The sequence below is a fragment of the Cotesia glomerata genome, linkage group LG1 (genome assembly GCF_020080835.1).
Source record: "Cotesia glomerata isolate CgM1 linkage group LG1, MPM_Cglom_v2.3, whole genome shotgun sequence".
NCBI lineage: Eukaryota > Metazoa > Arthropoda > Insecta > Hymenoptera > Braconidae > Cotesia > Cotesia glomerata.
Window position 1 is genome coordinate 4,774,598 of NC_058158.1, and position 20,140 is coordinate 4,794,737.

The following is a 20,140-nucleotide window of genomic DNA, read 5'->3' on the forward strand; positions in this document are numbered from 1 at the left end:
TTATGTGGTCATAATTTATTCTAAGAAAAACTCAGATACTAATGTATGATTATTTAAGCTTGATTGATAAACTTGACATTATTTTTGGGAAAAAACTTTGAATTTATAATTACGAGATTGTCGAGAAGATACTGTCGTAGATATTTAAATTGGGTTAATACTCATTTATCTTTAGAAAAATCAATTATTTATAATTCTTATGATTATGATTGTCAATCTAATAAATAAATAAATACTTAAAGTAATTGTTTGTTTTGAAATTTGATAAGGATTTTTTATTTAAAATTTTAGTATATAGCGTTTGGAAAATAATGGTTAAGTATCAGAAGAGTTTTCTAGAGTCAAGAGATGAAATTACTTCTTGTAATCACTGTAAGTAATTTATTAATTTATTTATTTGTAACTAAAATATTAAATTAACTAATAAAAAAATTTTTTTAATTTAACAATTGGAGAAAAATATAAATTTCTGATTTTTTTTAAAGTGACAGATTTAATAAAATTTCAGATTTCCGTTTGGAGTTTGGTAAATAGTGATATCATAAACACAAATTCTAATGACGGGAGCAGTAACTCAAAAAGCGTTGCAATAAATAACAATCAAGAAATACTCAACGTAGGAAACCAAGCAAACGCGAACCAGGCGAATGTAAACGGTTTAGTAGCAATAAATGGTCAAATTCAACAACAACAACAACAACAACAACAACAACAAGTGATAGGATTGGGTGGATTACTCGATCAAATAGGAACACTTTTGAATTCTATATTGAACCAATTACTCCAGATCAATGTAATCTCGAACGCGCTAAATCAGAATCAATTGCTATTACCTTTATTAACAGAAGTAAGAGCTATCCTACAGAATTTACTGAACAGTCTTTTAAATTCTAACCAGAACCCGCTTATATTACAAGTTAATAATTTGATAGCTCAGGTTGGCAATGTTATTAATCTGATTAATCAAAAAAGCTTGTTTGGGGGTTTGTTGGGGCAACTTTTGTCACCTGTTGGGAATACTTTTGTTGGAGGCGGTCTCCAAATTGGTCTTGTACCTTCACTGTTATTACAAGTTATGAATATTTTGTCTAATTTATTGTAAAGGTAGAAGAAATGTTTATTTTGTTTAATCAAATTTCAATAGAACTTTTGGTATAAATATGCAATTATTAATTGTGAGTTGATAAGAAAATAATATTTAATTAATGTATTATTATTATTATTATTATAAAATACTAATTATACATTGTAGTCAATTGATTGAATTTTTATAAAATATTGATCAATAAAATATTTTTTCAATCAAATTTACATCATTTTTATACTTTAAAAGTCTTTACTTTGTTGCAATTTCATACTTTGAACTTTTACCGGATGAATTAAAAAAATTTGATTATAAATTAAAAAAAAAAAAATAAAAGGCTGGCAATAGCCTAATCGGCCCGGTACCTGTATTTCGAAAGAGTGGGATCAGAGTTCGATTCCAGCACGCACCGCTATTTTCAGTGATTATAAAATAAAGAGAATATGTGCGTTACGTTGCCAGCCTCTGTACCGACCGGGTTTTCTGTGGTTTCCCCGTGTAGTTATGGAAGTAAAAATGTCATTATAAAAGTACTCCATACTACTTAAGGTCGTAATGCAAATGCAGGTACTGATTGTAACGCATAAGTCGGCCACAGTCGCAGCACAGTGTGATTATAAGTGGAAAATAATATGTTGAACGCAAAGAAACCAAGTGTTAGTTGAAAGGGCGAAAGCCAAAAAGTATAACATTGAGAGAGTTATATGATAACAATAGAGGCACTTGAGTGGAATTACTGTGGTAATAGCAAAAATGTGGAGAATACGGTTAGAGTCTTGTAAAAACCAAAATAGGTATACAAGTAAAAACGATATAATAATAATAAAAAAAAAAATAATTACTATTTATTATTACTATCTTCACAAAAAATCATTTTAAGTATAAATAAAAATTTTTAATTCCATAATTATAAAAAATTAATTATAATACACGAAGAGATTATTTATCTATTTTTTTCGATCTTTATAGTATTAATATAATTAATTTGAGAATTTTTTTACTTTTTTATGGTAAGATATTTTCATAAATAAATAGAAAAATATTAAGACATAGATCTAGAGATCTTTCTGTAAAAGGAAAATAAAAAATAATTTATAATTGCTCATTGATACTGAGATCATCTATTTTATTGAATCAATTAAATAAACAAAAATTATAAACATACAATATATATAAATAAATAATAGATACATATTAAATAATAATTTTAAAGTGATAAATATTATTTTAAATAGTGCCAATAATTATTATCGAGTTTATTGTCATCAGATTAATGTTATTATTGTCAAGACATGATAGTCACACAGTTAATACATTTATAGATTTTTATATAATGTTAATATTAATAAATGTGTATGCATATATAGTTATTTATAAGTTTTTCAAAATAATCATCAATCTAGAGTTTTATATTTTCTTGTTCTCTTGTTTCATTTTATATGTCATTCACAGCAATGATACCAAAAAAATATTATACGAAAAATTCCAAACATTATCAATTACAACGACAATTCAGCCACCAAGAATTGTAGTTGTAATGTTACAATATTACACGTAATAATATAATCTATACAATATTTGCACATCAACTTATCCGTTCATTTATTTTCTTCCACGAGTTTTTTTTCCACATAAAAACAATTAGCAAGTCTAAGTATATCAAATAAGCAGAGTTTATTCTAAACTACTTATTTGAAAAAATCTACAGTAGCCGAAAAAAATTGACATTTATATTCTCCTTAAATATTAGTTTTTATATTTTATTGTTAGGCGATAAATTCATCGAGTTTATTAAAATTCTCGGTTTATCTAAACAGATCTTTGATTTTTATCAAACTTAAAGCATTCGCATATTTTCAAATTTTCCACTCGAATTATTTAAATTGACAAGGAAAATTCATATGCGACTTTTTATTACAATAATAATAATAATAATAATAATAATAAAGATATGTCATTAATGATATATAAATTGATAGTTACAGTTACAATTGTAAGATGTTAGGACAATATTATAGTATTAAAAAGTCAACTGGTCATAAACTTTCTGATAAAAATATTTTAAAATAAAAATTTATTGAATTTCAATCTAAATTTTTTTCCCGTTAATGTTTCTCTGAATTATTGATTTCGAAATTTATTCAACAGATTTTTATGAATTTCCATAAAGAATTCAAATTCACAGAAATAGTCGCGGTACATGATTCAAGGATAAAGCCTCAGATCTTTAGCATAAAAAAATCTTTCCAAGTATCGCTGTTTCAAAATTTTCCGCTTTGAGTAATTAAAATAAAATGATTATTCATTTGATCATTTTCTAAAAATAGTGAAATATTTTTTTCAATATGTTCACCTTTTTTAAACATATTTTTCACGGAATACTCTGATTTAGAACATATGTTCACTATAAATAATTTTCCGTAAGTTTATGACCTGTTACTATAAAATAGCTTCTTTTCTACTAATCCACTATTTCTTTATAATTTTAATAATTATCATTAATCATAGTATAGTATAATGAAAATCGAAATAATTTTTTATTGAAAATTTTTGATAATGTTTAAATATAATTATACCATTAACCACGTACATGTAAAAATTTTTCCAATGATTTCACATACTCTTTAATCTATCATCATATCAGAGAACCCGCTCAGTGCAATTGAATTTTTATATTTATATATTATATATTCATTTAATAGTAAAATAAAATTATTTGTGACTATAAGTTTCATATATATGACACTATTAATTACATTTTAGTTATTAGTTTTATTTATGAATGAGTAAATTCCCGATTTTTAACACCAACGCTTTATAAATAAATCAATGGCTATTTTTATCTACAGCAAAATATTATATAGAAAATTTAAATAGCAAGTGTTAGAAAACCTAATGAAAGTATTACATTGAGCAATTGAAAACAAAAATTGAGCAATTAAAAAAACTTATTAAAAATGCAATAAAATTTAGATTTATTTATCATTTAAAGAAGCGCGATAAATAATATCATCGGTGGAGGGTGATGATAGGTATTTTCTGAAGCCATGTCGACAATAACCCTGGTAGTTTTGATAGTGCATGTCGCGGGTTCTCAGTCTTTTCCACGTGTCTAACGACCGAGTCGGCGAGTTGGGGGAGTTGTTGGTCGAGGGCCCATCTGAGGAATCCTGCCTGGAATTTCAAATCCAATATTAGAAATCTTCGTAATAAAAATCTTTCATAAGTATAATAATAATAAACAACTTTACTTAATAAATATTATAAAATATATAAACAGGAACATTTAACAATAAAATACAAAATACAGCGATTTAATAAAAACATTTATTAATTAAAAAAATTATTGGTAATATTAATTAATTATTAAGCGATTATTTATTGGTACGAACAATGTACCCATCTGCTGAATTTTTTAAATAATAATATTGATTGCAAGTAAAAGAGAAAAATTTAATATTGGAGTTTCTGCATTGCCAGCTTGCGTCAAGCTTACCTCAAGCGGGTACAAGGTATAGAGACTAGACAGCAGATGGTACAGAGTATATAGAGGTAGATAAAAAAATTCAACATTTAATTATGAGTTTCACAATAATAATTTAAAATTTTTAAAAGCTTCTAAGTTTATAAAAAATATCCTGGCTTTTTTACTATAACTAATGTTTTAAAACAGTCTTGTAAAATTTTTTTAATTTATCTTGATTTATTTCAGAAGTAAAATCGTAAAGTAAATTTTTATTATGATAAAAATAATTTTATTTTATTTAATCAATAAATTCTAAAAAGATTTTGTTAGATTCTTTATACTTAATTTTTAAAAACTATTCCGAAAAAATTTTTACAAGACTGTTGATAGTAATCAGTAATAAAATAACTAACAATAATAATAAAATAACATTTTGGACTACGACGACAACCCCCATTACCCACTGAAAGGTGCTAAGGGAGAGGAAAATAACGACACAAACAGCCAGAGGATCTACGGTTAAGTTGTAATATTAAATTATTTAAAACGAGTAAAAATAATGAATAAATATAAAGGCTTAGAAAAAATTGATAGCGACGACAGTGGTCTACAAATAGCTGATGATCGTGACAATTTAATTGCATCTAGGTCTTATATTTATATATAAAGTTACTGTTGATGAGTGAGAACACGGATTGGTCTACTGGTATTGATTACTGGTATTGACAATGATGGATCGAGAGATAAACAAATATGTACACATTTAGTCAGACATTGAAAAACCTATCTAACTACCGTGTCGACTTCGTTGGACGTTTTTTAGTGGCCAACAGGTTGACGTTGATAGACGTGTTGATAAACACAGTAAATTTAATTGTATAAGTTAATTATTTAGTTGGAGTAATAGAATAAGACAACTGGTAGTTTTTATTGGACAGAGAGTGGTGATTTAGCTTCTACTTGTGTGTTCTAGACATCGATAGCGCACAGATCAAGATTAGGAGTTAATTGAATGTGATTTTATTTATACTATTTATAAAATGTCTGTTTAACTGTATAGGTGGTGTTACAACTGGACAATATGTGGTTAAGTGGGCGAACACGGTATGGAAAGCCTACTGGTCTGACCTGCCGACCAGATATCGCGGAGAGCGCGAAAATCGTGCTGCCCTGAAGGATGGTAGCCACCCGAGACGTGCCAGAGCGCCGATATGTCTCTTACTTGGTTGATACACGTCCTGATAACCCATCAGCGACTGGTTTATTGATTTATCATCGTTTGTCCCGTCGTCATTGTCATCCCCGTTTTCGTGCCGCTCGGAAGACTCAGAACCTGCTCCTAACATTTTATTTACCAATTTCACTAGGATAATTATTATTGCACACCTCGAACACTGAGTCTTTGTCATCTCCGTAAAGTGATTTTAAATTATTTTTTTTTTTTTTATTTTTATTAAGAAAAGACTGTTTAGAAAATTATTTTTAATTGAAAAAAAAATTACGTTCCAAATTTTTCAAAAATAAAAATAGTTTAATATTTAATTAAGTATCCAAAAAATTAAATTGATTGATTTGATATAAATTTATTAAATAAAATCTTTATAAGAATAAGAAAATTTTTTTCTCTATTCAAAAATTAATTTTTTCCGCGTAAAAAATTAAAAAATTTATCACAATTTTTTATAAAAGTCCACTTTAATTTATCTTAAATTATATTTGTTATTTTATTTAAGCACGTTCGAAGTGTGCATGTCTGAATATGTTCCAAACTAATATTTTCTACATTACTTCTGTCAATATTTGTAATTTGTAATTATTTTTCAGTAAATATCAATTACTTTGAATGAATATAAAAAAAAGTTAAATAAATAAACAAATAAAACTTACCCATAAATCTTTTTTCAGCAATCGGATACCCAGCGATAAGTGCCTCCATAAAATCGTCATAATCTAACACATTAGTGTTTTGCATTACAGGCAGCGGATACTCTTCAGAATAATCAATTTGTCTTTTGTTGCGTGACTTATTTTTAGCGTCAACCAGTTCGCTCTCCAAAATACTCTTATTTTTGTTAACCTTCGACCCCTTTCTCAATTTATTAAAATCAAGCTCATGATTATGATGATGATCCTCTGGGTGTTTTGCCGAGTCGATCCGTTGCAAATTATCTAAATCGATCCGCGCTGCGCCCAACTCCTTCTCGTTCAAAGAACGGCTGTGCCGCGACTGCGGTAAGTTCCAGTCGCGGGCCAAGGTTCCAATGTTGCGTTTAACGTAATTATACAGCCCGTTTTTAGCTAACGAAGCAATATTTCTCTTGTTGTAGATGTAAGGGTAGCCGCCTGATTTAACGAGTGCGCCGAGATACCGTTTCCCCATAGGCAGCATTGAGTCGCGAGCGAGGGCCCCGATGTTCCTTTTCCCTTGATAAGAAGGTACTATGTACACGCGTCCCAGTGAACCGATATTCCGCTTGTTGCCCTTCGGGAGCAATCTGTCCCGTGCGAGCATCGCGATGTTACGTTTGTTGCTGTTTGAAGATGACTCCTGGGAGTCTGAATCTGAGGATGCTCTGTTCCTTCGCCCTGACGGCAATGCATAGTCACGAGCCAGAGCTCCGACGTTACGTTTTGCGTTGTGGAAATCACGTGATAGCGATTCGATGTCTATTTCTCCACTCGGGAGGGTGTAGGCGGTTATTATCGATTCTGCGCTTTTTCCCAATTCTTCAGGTGTGTGTCCGGCGTACATTTTTAATATTTCTTCTGCAGTCATACTTTAAAATTTAAATAATTATATTAATTATTGTATCCAAAATTCATGACTTTTTAAATGTTTTTTTCATAAAATTTTATTTTCACTAAAAAAAAAAAAAAAATTTAATTGATCCAAGAGAAAGAATCTTGAAGCAAGGAAATAATTTTGAACAGTTCCATTATCTTCAATTAAACAGAAAACTTTTATGCTGATAAATGGGTTAGAAAAATTTATTAGCTCGATCTAAGATTATCAAACTATCCAAAATAATTTTACGTAATAAGAATCAGGTGAAAAGACCATCAATAAATTTTAATCCAATTATTCGTTATACGAAGTTTCGTCGATTTTATTCCGACATCCTCAAGTATCGAGTTTTAACAGAAATTAATACAATCATTTAAAAAATTATATAAATACAATAATACAAAGTCAATAATATTACTGATCCGTAAACATCAGCAACTAATAACAAATAAAATAAAATTAAAAGCAATAAACAATTACCTCGAATATTCTGTCAAAACGTAGTCATACCATTAATCAATGGCGTATAACGAATAATTGTGTTAAAATTTATTGATGGTCTTTTCACCTGATTCTTATTACAAAATAATTTTCTTGTTTCAAAATTTCTTGTCTTGAATCGAGTTATTTTTTTTTTCAGTATGGATAAAATTAATTTTTTGCCCTCCGGGCGGAAAGTGGCAACTTTCGTCCCGCTGCGCTAAACTGTTGCCGCTTTCCGCCTTCGTCGGACAAAAAATAGTACACTCCTCGGGAAGTAAATAAGAAAGCCTCAGATCACATGTTTGTTGACCTCGGCTTCGCCTCGGCCAACAATTACATGTGATCTGAGACATTTCTTACTTTACTTCCCTAGGTGTGTAATATACTATTTAAAAAAATAATTAATTGTTATTTTTATTGGTAAAAATAAAAATTTGTTAGTGTTTCTAAATTATATTTAAATAACTTCTGTTAACTTTTAAATAGAAAGCTTACATGACGAGAGAATTCCTCTATGACATTTTAGCACATAGTTCTGATTTATATATAAGAAACTACCGTTCGAAAGTCTAAGAATTTGTATCAACATTTTTATTGAATTGTTACATGAATTTTTCTGAGATAAGAAATTAAAAAATTATTATTATTATTATTGATAAAAGTTAGAAATGCTTGGAATTCAAAAATGAAATTGTATTTAATATTAAATTGATTAATCTTCCGAACTACATTGCATAAAATTCAAATCTTTAATTAGAAAAAATATTTACCTAGACTGACTCCGTTTTTCATCATCATCGAGATCGTCGCCTTGATAACGTTCCTGAATAGAAGCGGGCAAGTCGTCATTCTTGGCGAGAGTTGCAATACTCCTCTTCTCAGCTTCAAAACTAGTATAATCGTGTTCCAGGTCCTCGACCATTCTCTGTGCCCGCTCGATTACACTCAAGTGAGCACGCATTGTCGGATCACTGAATATTTCAAAGTAAACTTCCGCTGGCAAACATATTTTAGTGTCGTCGCTCATGTCCTCTGTGCTCAGAGCTTTCAAATACATAAAGTCGTTTCTCCCATCCTGTATTATGCGCGCGGATCGAGAATATGCTGCCAAGTTCGAGCTAACTTCCGGTAGTCGAAGGAACGCCAGAAACGTTTTCCGCGGCAAGCACTGCGTGTCCTCTTCTTCTTGACATGTTACCTGCAATATATCAATCAATATTTAAGAACTTTAAACGGAATTGGATTAAAATTTGTATTATTGATATTAATTTAATATCCTCAATATAATTAACAATAATAATAATAATAAATAAAATTTTGTGACAAACATATCTGTATTTAATGATAAAATAAGTTTCTACAATTAAATTCGATATTAAAAATTAATATTTTAGAAAAATGTTAGAATTAATTTAAATCATTTTTTTTTTTAATAATAATTTAAGACCAAATTTATAATTTAATTCAAAAATTACAAATATAATCGAACAAATCGAGTTACTAGAAGTAACTCGGTTTATTGAAAGTAATTTTAAACAGTTTATTGGTTCTATAATTTTGTCCTGCCTCGTCTATTAAATTTTTGATAATTGTTTCTAAAATTTAATAAAATTTATTCAAATTATGTATATTATAATTCAAAACATTAAAATATCGTTCAACCAAAATTTCTTCAATCATATTTTTTAATTTTATATAAAAATAACTCTGTATAATAATAATAGTAATTTAACTCCTGTCAATAATTGGTGTTTTTATCTAACACTTAAAACAAAACCAAAAACTGATTTAAAATCATCTTCTTAATAATCAACTCAATACTAATACCCAATTTATTTAATTAATCAATAATTAATCCTTTGTCGTCAGTAGCGCAAGCCCACCCACGGAAGATAAGTCATGATTAACGACTACCGCGAATTCGAAGCGCAAATATTAGGTGGCTTGCACCTACTTGGAAAACCCACGAAATACAAATTAAATAAAAGATTAAGCACTTGCTGTCGTATAAAAACTACACGTAGGAGGCTAATTGCTTCCGTACTAGTACCAGGAAAGCTCAATTAATTATCGTTTACATTCTGCACCACGACATAAAACTTGATATCATAAAATTATCAAGAAAAATAAAAATATAATTATTAATTGATGGACTTAATGTTTACTCTTAACAATTCATTAGTTTCTCACAAACAAAATAAAATTTCTTCAGCTGAACAAAGCAGCTCAAAATTAGTGACACCGACAGTACATGGCAATGACGCGAACCCAATTAATTGCCCAAAACTAATTACTATCCTAATTTATATTCGTGTTATACCCTCTTAATATTCTCTGAACAAACTCCACTAAATTTTACACGTTCCAACAGTTCTATTTACCATTTTACTTTATATGATATTCCAAGTGGGTTATAGCCCACTATTTTAATGTCACGCTTTTGTATTCGGGCATACATATATACGTTTTATATATCCCAGAGTATATATTTAACTGTATATATGCTTGAATGTAGAATAAAAATCATATGCGTGGAATTATTGAATTGATACCACTTAATTCGATAGTTGTTTAGTCGTTTTGATTTTCAAGCGCAAAAAGGTAAATAAATTCGCGAATGCTCAAATGTTGAGTTCATATGATGACTCATTACGGGATAAAGGTCACGTAATTAATTTATAATAGAGTGTGTCATGAGATAAATGACAAAACCTTGTCTCATTAAATTTAATCACAGTGTAAGAGCATTTAATTACGGTATTTAAAATAATTCACCGCAAAAAATTATTAATTTAATTAAATAATCATTTTACTTTAATAAAAAAAAAAGTAAGGAGTATTCGTTTGATTTTTTAAAATTTTTTAAATAAGATCGAAAATTAGTTACAAGAAAAATTTATTTTAATCAATTCAAATTCAATCAAAATTCATATAAATGAATTTTATTTAAATGAAAATCAACTAATTAAATGAAAATCAATAAATATTGTCAGAGAAATTAAATAATAAATTGAAAGACACCCAATTACATTTGACATTTTTCCTCCCGTATAGTACGTATATGCCCACGTATGTATAAGAGGGAAGGAATTCTCTTTCCCACCTATATACTTTTCCAATAAAATGAATTCCAGTGTCAAGCTGTTGAATCTCCAGAAGAACAATAAAAACTAATAAGTAAAAAAGTATTTTATTTAAGATATATCAAACCGCTGGACCCGCATGGAAAAATATATGCAAATATATATTTTCACACATATTTTTTTTTGCGCTAAATATATGTCCGCATATATGTTCACATATATGCGTAGATATATGTTCACATATATGTGCGCATATAAATGTCTAGAGATACAGAGAAAAAAATTTAACTTGAATTAAGAAAATAATTTTGAAAAATTTAACTTTCTTGATTTGAGTAAAAAAATTTTCAAACTTAGAAATTTTTTTTTCAGTGTATGCTTACATATATGTCTACATATATGTAAGCATGTATCTCTGCATATATGTCAGCATCTATGTGAAAAATATATGTTGACATATTTTTTTTTGCGTAAATATATGCGACATATATTTTTGACATATATTTCTCCATGCGGGGAGGGTATAATTTTTTTATTTCTCAATTCACTGGGCCTTTATCCATTATTTTATCATAGAGCTCAATATTTTTCCTTATTTTTTTTCCCGTAAAAAAAAATAGTATACTATTACTATATTATTTAGTCGCAAGTTCACTTTTTCGCATCAAGGGTTGCCAAGTCCGTGAATCACTTGAATCGTGACCACGACAAGAAGCAATATAAAATATAAAATGGTTTTATACCTGGAAAAAATCTTACCCAGGCCTGCAATATAAATTATATAATTTTTTATGAACAATAAATTACAGAATTTAATTTTATTATAGCAATTGTTAGCTAATAAAACATAAATATTTTTCAAAGGATTCAATTTGTTGAGATGAATAAAAAATTTGCTTTGCCAGCATTGATAAAGATTGCATTTTAAATATTTGTCGAGCGTCATTCTCGTGCTATTTCAATTTATATTAAGTTATAAATTTTATATGAAAAGAAAAAAATATATGTTGATGGATAAAAAGTCATCTGGAAATTCCGCGAGAAATTTATAGTGAATGAATTTATTGAACTGTAAAAATAAAAGGGTTCTTTTGTATTTAATGATACAAACAAATATTCAGATTTAAAATCACACAAATTTTATTTTATTTTTATTTTTAGTTGTCGATAATAAATTCAATTAAATGGGTACGGTTCCAAAAGAATGAAGGAAAAATCATGAGAAAAATACTTAAAGTTTTATATCTTAAGAGCGCGTAATTTTTATTTTTATTTATATAAGCCGGGTGTAGTCGTTTTTATTTTATGAAGAATTAGAGTTATAAGAGCGAATTCCGTAACGAGTAAAATGTAGCTCTTAAAAAAGGATTACAAGCTCCGCGTTATGAGACGTGAAATTAGAGGAAATAATTAGTAGTAGAAGACAAACTAATTTTGAATTTACAACTCGCAACGCTGACTTTAGGGTTTTTGGCTCTGGAATTACCGGACTTTAGTTTAATTTTCTGACCTTTAATAAAATAAATATTTTTATTATTTATTTTCATGTTTAAAATTTAATATTAACAAAAATAAAAAATGAGAAAATTTAATTAGATAATTATGTCAGTAGGATAATAAAAATTGTAAAAAATGATAATGAAAAGATAAAAATGCAGTTAATAATGCAGAATGTTAAATTATGTGTAACATGAGTGTACAACCTGCACTATACGAGAACACTCGTACTAATATAATAATAATCTAAATTATTATCCGAATGTATACAAGTGTAATATATATGTAACATGTACACCGAGGATTTTAATTCATCCCACGCGTTCTAGTACGGCAGAGTTCCTCGTGATTTATGAAACCCGAAAAGCTCCGGATCTTTCGACTAAACGGCTAAGCTTTCGCGAATGACGAATCGTTACACGGTTAAACATACACAAACAAAATTTACATATATATGGAGGAAAAAAGCAAGCTGCTTCATATTCCGCTGCAGTAATGTAAACTAAACACGTAGATGATTTTGCACGAACCATATGTTGCTGAATTTCACGTTTAGTAATAAATTATCCATCTTCACATGACATCCGACTATCATTTCTGACGTTTTTACAAATATTGAATAACCATTTATAATTCCTTCTAAAGTTTTTTTTTTTTTTTAAATAATGGATCGAGATATAATCTGTACTTTTTTTATTTTTTCCAGCGAAAAAATAAGCTGGTGCTTGAATAGTATTTAGTAATATAAGTTGAAAAAGTAAAATCCCAGAAATGAATGCTAAAGTATTTTTTGCGATTTTTTTTAAGTTCAACGCAAAAAGCCAAACAATTTGGGTATAACAAGAAACATTGAAATGAAATAAAATTGTGTTAGTCAAGTTTAATATTGTATTGTAAAGAGGCGTGCTGTTAATACATGCTACTACGCGAAGAGAATACTCATAATCTTGCGAAACAACGTTAATGCATATGCATTGTAAAACAATATTGTTATGAAATATAATTAATAGAATAGTTCTTTTTTAATTTGTGTATTTTTGTTGTTACGTTAATTTTATTTTGTTTGGTTTCCTAATTAGGTCTTTTATTTTTATTCTAATAAAAAATGCTGCATTGTTTCAATTGCTTCAATAATTTATTAAATTATAATATGACTCATTTTTTATATACAGCACAAGGTGACAAAGAAAGTCAAAATTGAATCTTTCAGAAAATTTAAATATAAAATTATAAGTTATACTATTTTTTTATATTTTTTCGCCCTTTCAGAATATCAATTGAGATATTTTTTTTCATCTATGTAGATGTAAGAAATTTCGTAAGCCCAAGTCTCTAAAGGAGAAAAATTAATTGACAGTATTGTCCGAATCAGAAATATATATTATTGATCAACGGTACTGATGATTAAGGAGACTTTTTTTCACATTAGCTACAAGAACCATTGGATTCAGTAGACCGTTAAGAATAAGGTTTTATATGGAATTTATTGTCGATATCACATCGACATTATTATCATTCTACTAAAAGTCCTACTTCTTGAGTTCCTGAAAAAAAAATGCGGAAAAAATATTATCTCTGATTTTTCCGTCCAAAAAAAATTATCACTATCTCAACAAATTTTTTTTTTTATAAATCATGATTATAAGTATAATTAAACACCATGGAGAAAAAATGTCTTATTATTCCTTCCTACAATTTTATGGAGTAATTTTTTTTGTTCATTATTGATCAAAGTAAATTGAAAGCTTTACAATTAATATTTTGTGAAAGAATCAATTGATGATAGAGAGTAGGCGAAAGTATTGTGAACATTCTTACATTACAGCACTTCACAAAATTATAATGATGCACGTCAAGAATCATCTAATAATAAATGTCACTTGAAAATTTTTTCTATTGTTAAAATAAGATCAAAGTATAATAAACTATTAAAATTCTTACTGCAAAATAAATTAATGATATAAAATATATACAAAAAAAATGAATGAAAGCATCAGATATTTTATTCTCGGTGTCTTACATATTTTATGATATTTAGCTGTAATCGATAGATGCTAGATCATCAAGAAATCAAGGATTTTCATTATATTAAATTCACGTGATAAGTAATTGACAGCGATATAATGGGTATAAGTACGTCTTGGAGGTAAAAAAAAATAACTTTCGTTATTCAATACTTCATTTTTTCCGCTTGAACAAGCTTCGACTACATAAATACAATCAGACATCAAATTGCTATTCACAATTATTTTTCCGATAGTTAAAATTCAATTAAAAATGCATTAAAACTTTCTTTAAAAAAATGATTTTTAAATTTATAACAGAAAATAAAATTTAATTAAAACACTAGAAGCAATAAAAAATCTCCAAGACTGTTAGAGTTAATAAAACTACTGTATATTATGAGTAATATATATGTGTTCATGAACGCGGTTGATAAAGGCAGCCGCACGATGTCTATATCCTCATCGAAGAGCATTGTTTATGAAAGTACACTAGCATTTAATGTATATTCAGAAGGAGCTTGCAAGAAAAGCTTTTACCTCACAGTGTCTTTTGTTCGACGAATTGTCAGCCTAGATATCGCCTGTCACTTCCAACGCAGATACAAGCTACAACCGGTTAAATTTATTCGTATATATACCCTCAATACCATCTAATCAAATATTAAATTTAATTCCATTTACAAACTAATAAAATATATTAATATTATCTGTTTAAATAATAAACAATTGTCGCTTTTTACTTCACAAATTTTTCAAAATTAAATTGATCGTTAAATTTTCAATGTCGATAGTTCAATTTAATAATAATTTATTGTTTAAATTTATCATATTGAAAAAGTTAACTGATGTGATTGTGAACTTTATTTTTTTTTAATCTAAAATTAAACTTTCATAGCTAGTTTGGTAATTTAATTTAAAATCCACTTTAGTACCTAATAAAATATCGATGATTGGCCGATAGAAAATTTTCTAAAAGGGTAACATTACACTGTTACACAATATACAGCCTTGTTAATGGGACTACAAAATAATTTTAACTATCTTCATTAAATGCCTCATAAACTAAAATATATCTTGAAATTGTTGGGTATTTTTAAAGAGGATAAACTTGAAGAAAAAAAAAATGAACAGGTAATTACTGTATAATATAGACCCCTTGCCCTATACATATACTTAGGCGCTCCGATAATCGGTTTAGTATGGAGCAAAAGAGTCTTTTAATATGGATTTTTTTATCAATTGACGTAAGAAATTAAAAATTTATAGTAAATTATTAAGTTAATTTTTATTATCGAGGTTACGGAAAAAAATTTAAAAGACTCTGTAATAATTAATTTCAAGTTAACTTGTTAAGCTCAGTATAAAAGAAATCTGAGAGAGTAGTAAATGTTACAGGATGGTATAAGTATATATATATATATATATATATATCACTTGTAAGGTAATATAAGTGTAAGTATAATGGAAGTTTGCGATAAAGAAAGAAGCGATTAAATTTTTAAGAGTTTTAGTTTTGAGATTATTAATGTTTTTTGTTAAATTTAGCTTGACGAAGGAGATCCATCCGTCTGTATTTAAGAGATCTTTTTAAGTAGAAAGATGTGTAAGTGTACTTTGCCGGATACACAAAACCCTCAGCTCATCAAAGCGCTAGAATCGACAGCTTGAAAGACAAGCAACAGGTCTCGAAGTCAATTGAATTCTTTTGGAGTCGCTTCTGCGTTCCGAAGGACTCATGAGATCTCGTGCATTTATATGATTTTTTTTTTTTTAAAGAATTTACGCTTTGTTTTTGTAATTTTAATTAATCGTTTTGTGGAGAGAAAATTACTGAGTTTATGTAACCTCTTTTTTTTGTTCTACACTTTGTACTTTCTGGAATTTTTCTGTGATTTTGTAGTAAGGTAAAAGCCCCAATAGATGATCACGTACCAGTATATGATCACTCCATGTATTTGTATATCTATATTCACAAATATAGGTATACAAATACACGGAGTGATCATATACTGGTACATGATCATCTATTGGGGCTTTTACCTTACTCATAAAAAAAATGAATTTAATAAAAGAAAAAAAAAATTTAATCATTTTAATTTTTTAAATTATTTCTAAAAATATTTTGGAACATTAAACAGTGAATAAGATAAAGCAATTGTTACTTCATGAGTGCTTTTAATAGTTATCTAAGAGAATTCTGGCTTTGCATGACGTTTATGATACTGTAAGAGGAAAATTCTTGAGAAGTTTAGATAATAGCGGAATGTTGAGCTCGCTAAGAATGTATACGGGGTAAAAATAAAAAAGCATACCTGCAATTAATTTATAAATTCAACTATACGGAACAAAATAATAGGGAAGATGTATGTCTATAGAGAGTAAAATCCAAAATAATAGATTTTTCGTGCTATTGAAAGAATCTGAGTATTTATAATGATCGAAAAGAAGCGTAGGATTTAGAGAACCGAAATAATGATGGGTGGATTTGCCGTATTTGTGTTTTCATCGACAGTTATTTTGGAGGTTCAATATCTCTCCTCGAGAGATTAAATATAATTAATTAAATATAAATAATTATATAATATAGTAAATTAAATGACCACTATAGTCACCTAATAGTAAAAAATTTTCTGTTATTTATAATTATAAAAATAATAATTATAATAAAAATTATTATTACAATAATAATAATAATAATAATAATAATATTTATAATTATAATTTCAGAAAAAAAAATTACTCAGAATAAAAATAATTTTCATAAAAAATTTCCTCAACAAAATAAATTTTTTTTTTTTTTTGATAGAAAGAAAATTTATTTGAAAACTTTACACAAAACTTTACAAAAAAAAAAAAAAAAAAAAAAAATTTTTAAAAATTTTATTTTGTTGAGGAAATTTTTTATGAAAATTATTTTTATTCTGAGTAATTTTTTTTCTGAAATTATAATTATAAATATTATTATTATAAATATTATTATTATTATTATTATTATTATTATTGTAATAATAATTTTTTTTATTATAATTATAATTATAATTATTATTTTTATAATTATAAATAACAGAAAATTTTTTACTAGAATCGTAAATTTACAAGCATGTATGGAAAACACACACTCCATGCTTGTAAAGAAGGACTTTCTTATAAACTCCGCCGTCCATCTTACGGCATGTAATAAATTTTATTTTGTTGAGGAAATTTTTTATGAAAATTCTCGATTGCAATAATACCTTGATTCAAAAGTAGATTTATTCTGAGTGAATTGGACAATATGATTGTCAACGAATAGGAATAGAAGTACAATAAAAGGTATAATTTATATATAGGGTGAAAATAAATTTCAAATAAAATCCCGGCTAAAATAAGGAGTTTTTCTCAGTAAATAACTCAACTATCAATGACGTCAGATCATTTCGGAGTTATATCAAATCCCTTGAATGTCACCGATAAAAGGATACATAATCCACATCCAAGCGCTTCGATAACCAGCCAAATGTATGTCTATCAAAGTGCCTTTGCATAAAATATTCTATTTTCTTTACTTTCAATATCACTTTATATTAAAATTGTTCGATATGAATAAAATGAAAAAGTAATTTTATTAATGAATTTTTCATACCACGAGAATTAAAAAAAAATTTTAATTAAATTTTCATTTAAATTAATTATCAATGATGGAAATTTTAATTCAGTAAAAACCTAAAATTTATGGTAATTAATAATTAAAAGAATAATTTATTTTTTTTTTTTAAATTGCAACTCAAATGTCATTAGACAGAATGAAAAACCGTTGAAAATATGGACTTGTCTGCGGTAATTGATGCATATATAAAACTAGCAGAAAACGTACACGTCGATTCTGGTAAAAGACACGATTTTAATTACGTCGCACATAAACTTTTCTCGCTTTGCTTTACATATTTTTATACATACCCAGCTATTAATAATCTTTTGTTATATTTACATGTTACACAAGTATTTATACAACAAATAAATTCAATTTATATTTTATAAATAACTTTTATAAATTTAGACTACGGAAAAAACTTTTGTAATGCAAAAATAAATTTATTATAAACTGCAATGTTTTAAAAAAGTTTCTAGACTATTTTGTAGCTTTAAAATTTTATAATTTATAAAATAAATAAAAATAATAAAACATGGAAATTTTAAATTAAAAAAGTTGATAAAAAAATTACTTTAAAATTATAAAAATTTATTTGATAAGTAATAAAGCATGCAAAAAAGTAAATTAATATAAATAATTGAAAAAATGACTTACCAAAGGTATCTGAAGTTGATCAACGACAATTGCAAGAAAAATAAGCAATAAACTCGTACAACGTCTTCTAATTAGCATCATCTTGAAACGAAAAAAAATGATTTATAAATAAAATTATTTTTTTATTTTTTCAGACTCAAATGTTTTTCTCTATGAATAAAATTATTTATTTATTTGTGATTGATAATTTTAATAAATAATTATAAACCCGGAGATGTGACTTTCCGAGTGTGAATAGCTGTTGGAGTCCGGTTGGCGCCCTTATATAGTGCGCGGTTTGATACCCGCGCAGGCGTTTGCATTTTATGTCTGTGGATAGCATAAAACGCACACATAATCTCAAATATAAAACTAAACACATAGATAGATATATAGAATATCTATCTCTCTTTCGGGTACTTCGCACAAGGTGTAAGTACACACATGGTTCTCCATTTCGAGCGAATTGCTCCCAAAGCGTTCCATGAATGAGGCGAAAAAATAAAAGTATAACAATATATTGTAAATAGAGATAAAAATAGAATCCAAAATTACAGAATTTAAAGGACTTTATTGTCAAGAGCTTTTTTCGGAGCTTCTATTTTGTTGAATGCATTATTAACCCTCAAGTTAACCATGTACGATCTACGAGCTACGCACACATAATTGGGTTCTTCATAGCCGATGTGGGTGTTTACTTCTTTTTTCTCCAACCCACCTCAACTGTAGCCCAACAGCGTAATTTAATTTATTAATTTTTATTCGATTTACAAGCTTTAGAAAATATTCCTCGCGGATTGATTGGTTGTGATGAAACATAGCTGGACTCAAAATTATATTCAACTTTTTGTTAGCTATGCAAGTGTTTCATTCTAATCAAATTTGCGATGGAATGAAAAAATTTAACAAATAAATTTTCTTCATAGAAATAAATTGAAAAATTTTTTTTCGAAACAATACAAATCAAGAGTAATTTTTTTTATGATTAAATTATTATTTTTTTATGAAAATTTTAACGTAAATATTCGGCCGCCTTGGTATTTAAATTAAATAAATATTAATCAAAATTTTTTCATTTTTTATTAATATTTTTCAAGATGAAAAATTAATTCCAAGGTAATTATGCCTAACTGAGACTTTATTTATTTTTGGTCATGGAAATAATTGAAATTTTTTAATTTTTTTTTCTCTTCGACTTCACAATAGATTTTTAAGTAAAAATTAGAAAAAAAAATTGTTTCCTTTACGAATTTTCAATTGTATTGGACAAAAAGTGCGCTTTTCTATGTTTTTCATGAAAAATTACCAGCGAAAATTTTTCTATCTTTTTTTTCTTTTGAAAAAGCATGAAAAATTAAATAAATTGAAAAAAAATATGATAAGAATCGTTATTTAAAAATTTTCAATGAATCGCTCGAGCGGCACTTCAGAATAATTATCAATTTCATATAATTGTACTTATTTTGAAATTG

At 27.2% G+C, this 20,140-nt stretch overlaps 2 protein-coding genes across 5 annotated transcripts; one reads left to right on the plus strand and one right to left on the minus strand.

Moving 5' to 3' along the window:
* The first annotated feature begins 270 nt into the window (after positions 1-270).
* Positions 271-1,117, plus strand: LOC123269180. Its single transcript, XM_044734771.1, has 2 exons — positions 271-372; positions 509-1,117. The coding sequence occupies exons 1-2, from the start codon at positions 349-351 to the stop codon at positions 1,100-1,102; spliced, it is 618 nt and encodes a 205-aa protein (XP_044590706.1). The 5' UTR covers positions 271-348; the 3' UTR covers positions 1,103-1,117.
* A 1,372-nt stretch (positions 1,118-2,489) lies between these two features.
* LOC123264375 (neuropeptide-like 1) lies at positions 2,490-18,867 on the minus strand. 4 transcript variants are annotated; one of them, XM_044727652.1, is made up of 5 exons: positions 18,690-18,867; positions 8,589-9,016; positions 6,438-7,327; positions 5,679-5,889; positions 2,490-4,258 (listed from the first exon to the last, which is right to left on the minus strand). In XM_044727652.1, the coding sequence occupies exons 1-5, from the start codon at positions 18,768-18,770 to the stop codon at positions 4,060-4,062; spliced, it is 1,809 nt and encodes a 602-aa protein (XP_044583587.1). In that variant the 5' UTR covers positions 18,771-18,867; the 3' UTR covers positions 2,490-4,059. The 4 variants fall into 4 exon arrangements, 3 of the variants coding, with proteins under 3 accessions (XP_044583587.1, XP_044583600.1, XP_044583610.1); XM_044727665.1 differs by having other exon boundaries at positions 4,055-4,258; positions 5,773-5,889; positions 18,690-18,865; XR_006509323.1 differs by having other exon boundaries at positions 4,137-4,258; positions 5,604-5,889.
* Between the last annotated feature and the right edge of the window lie 1,273 nt (positions 18,868-20,140).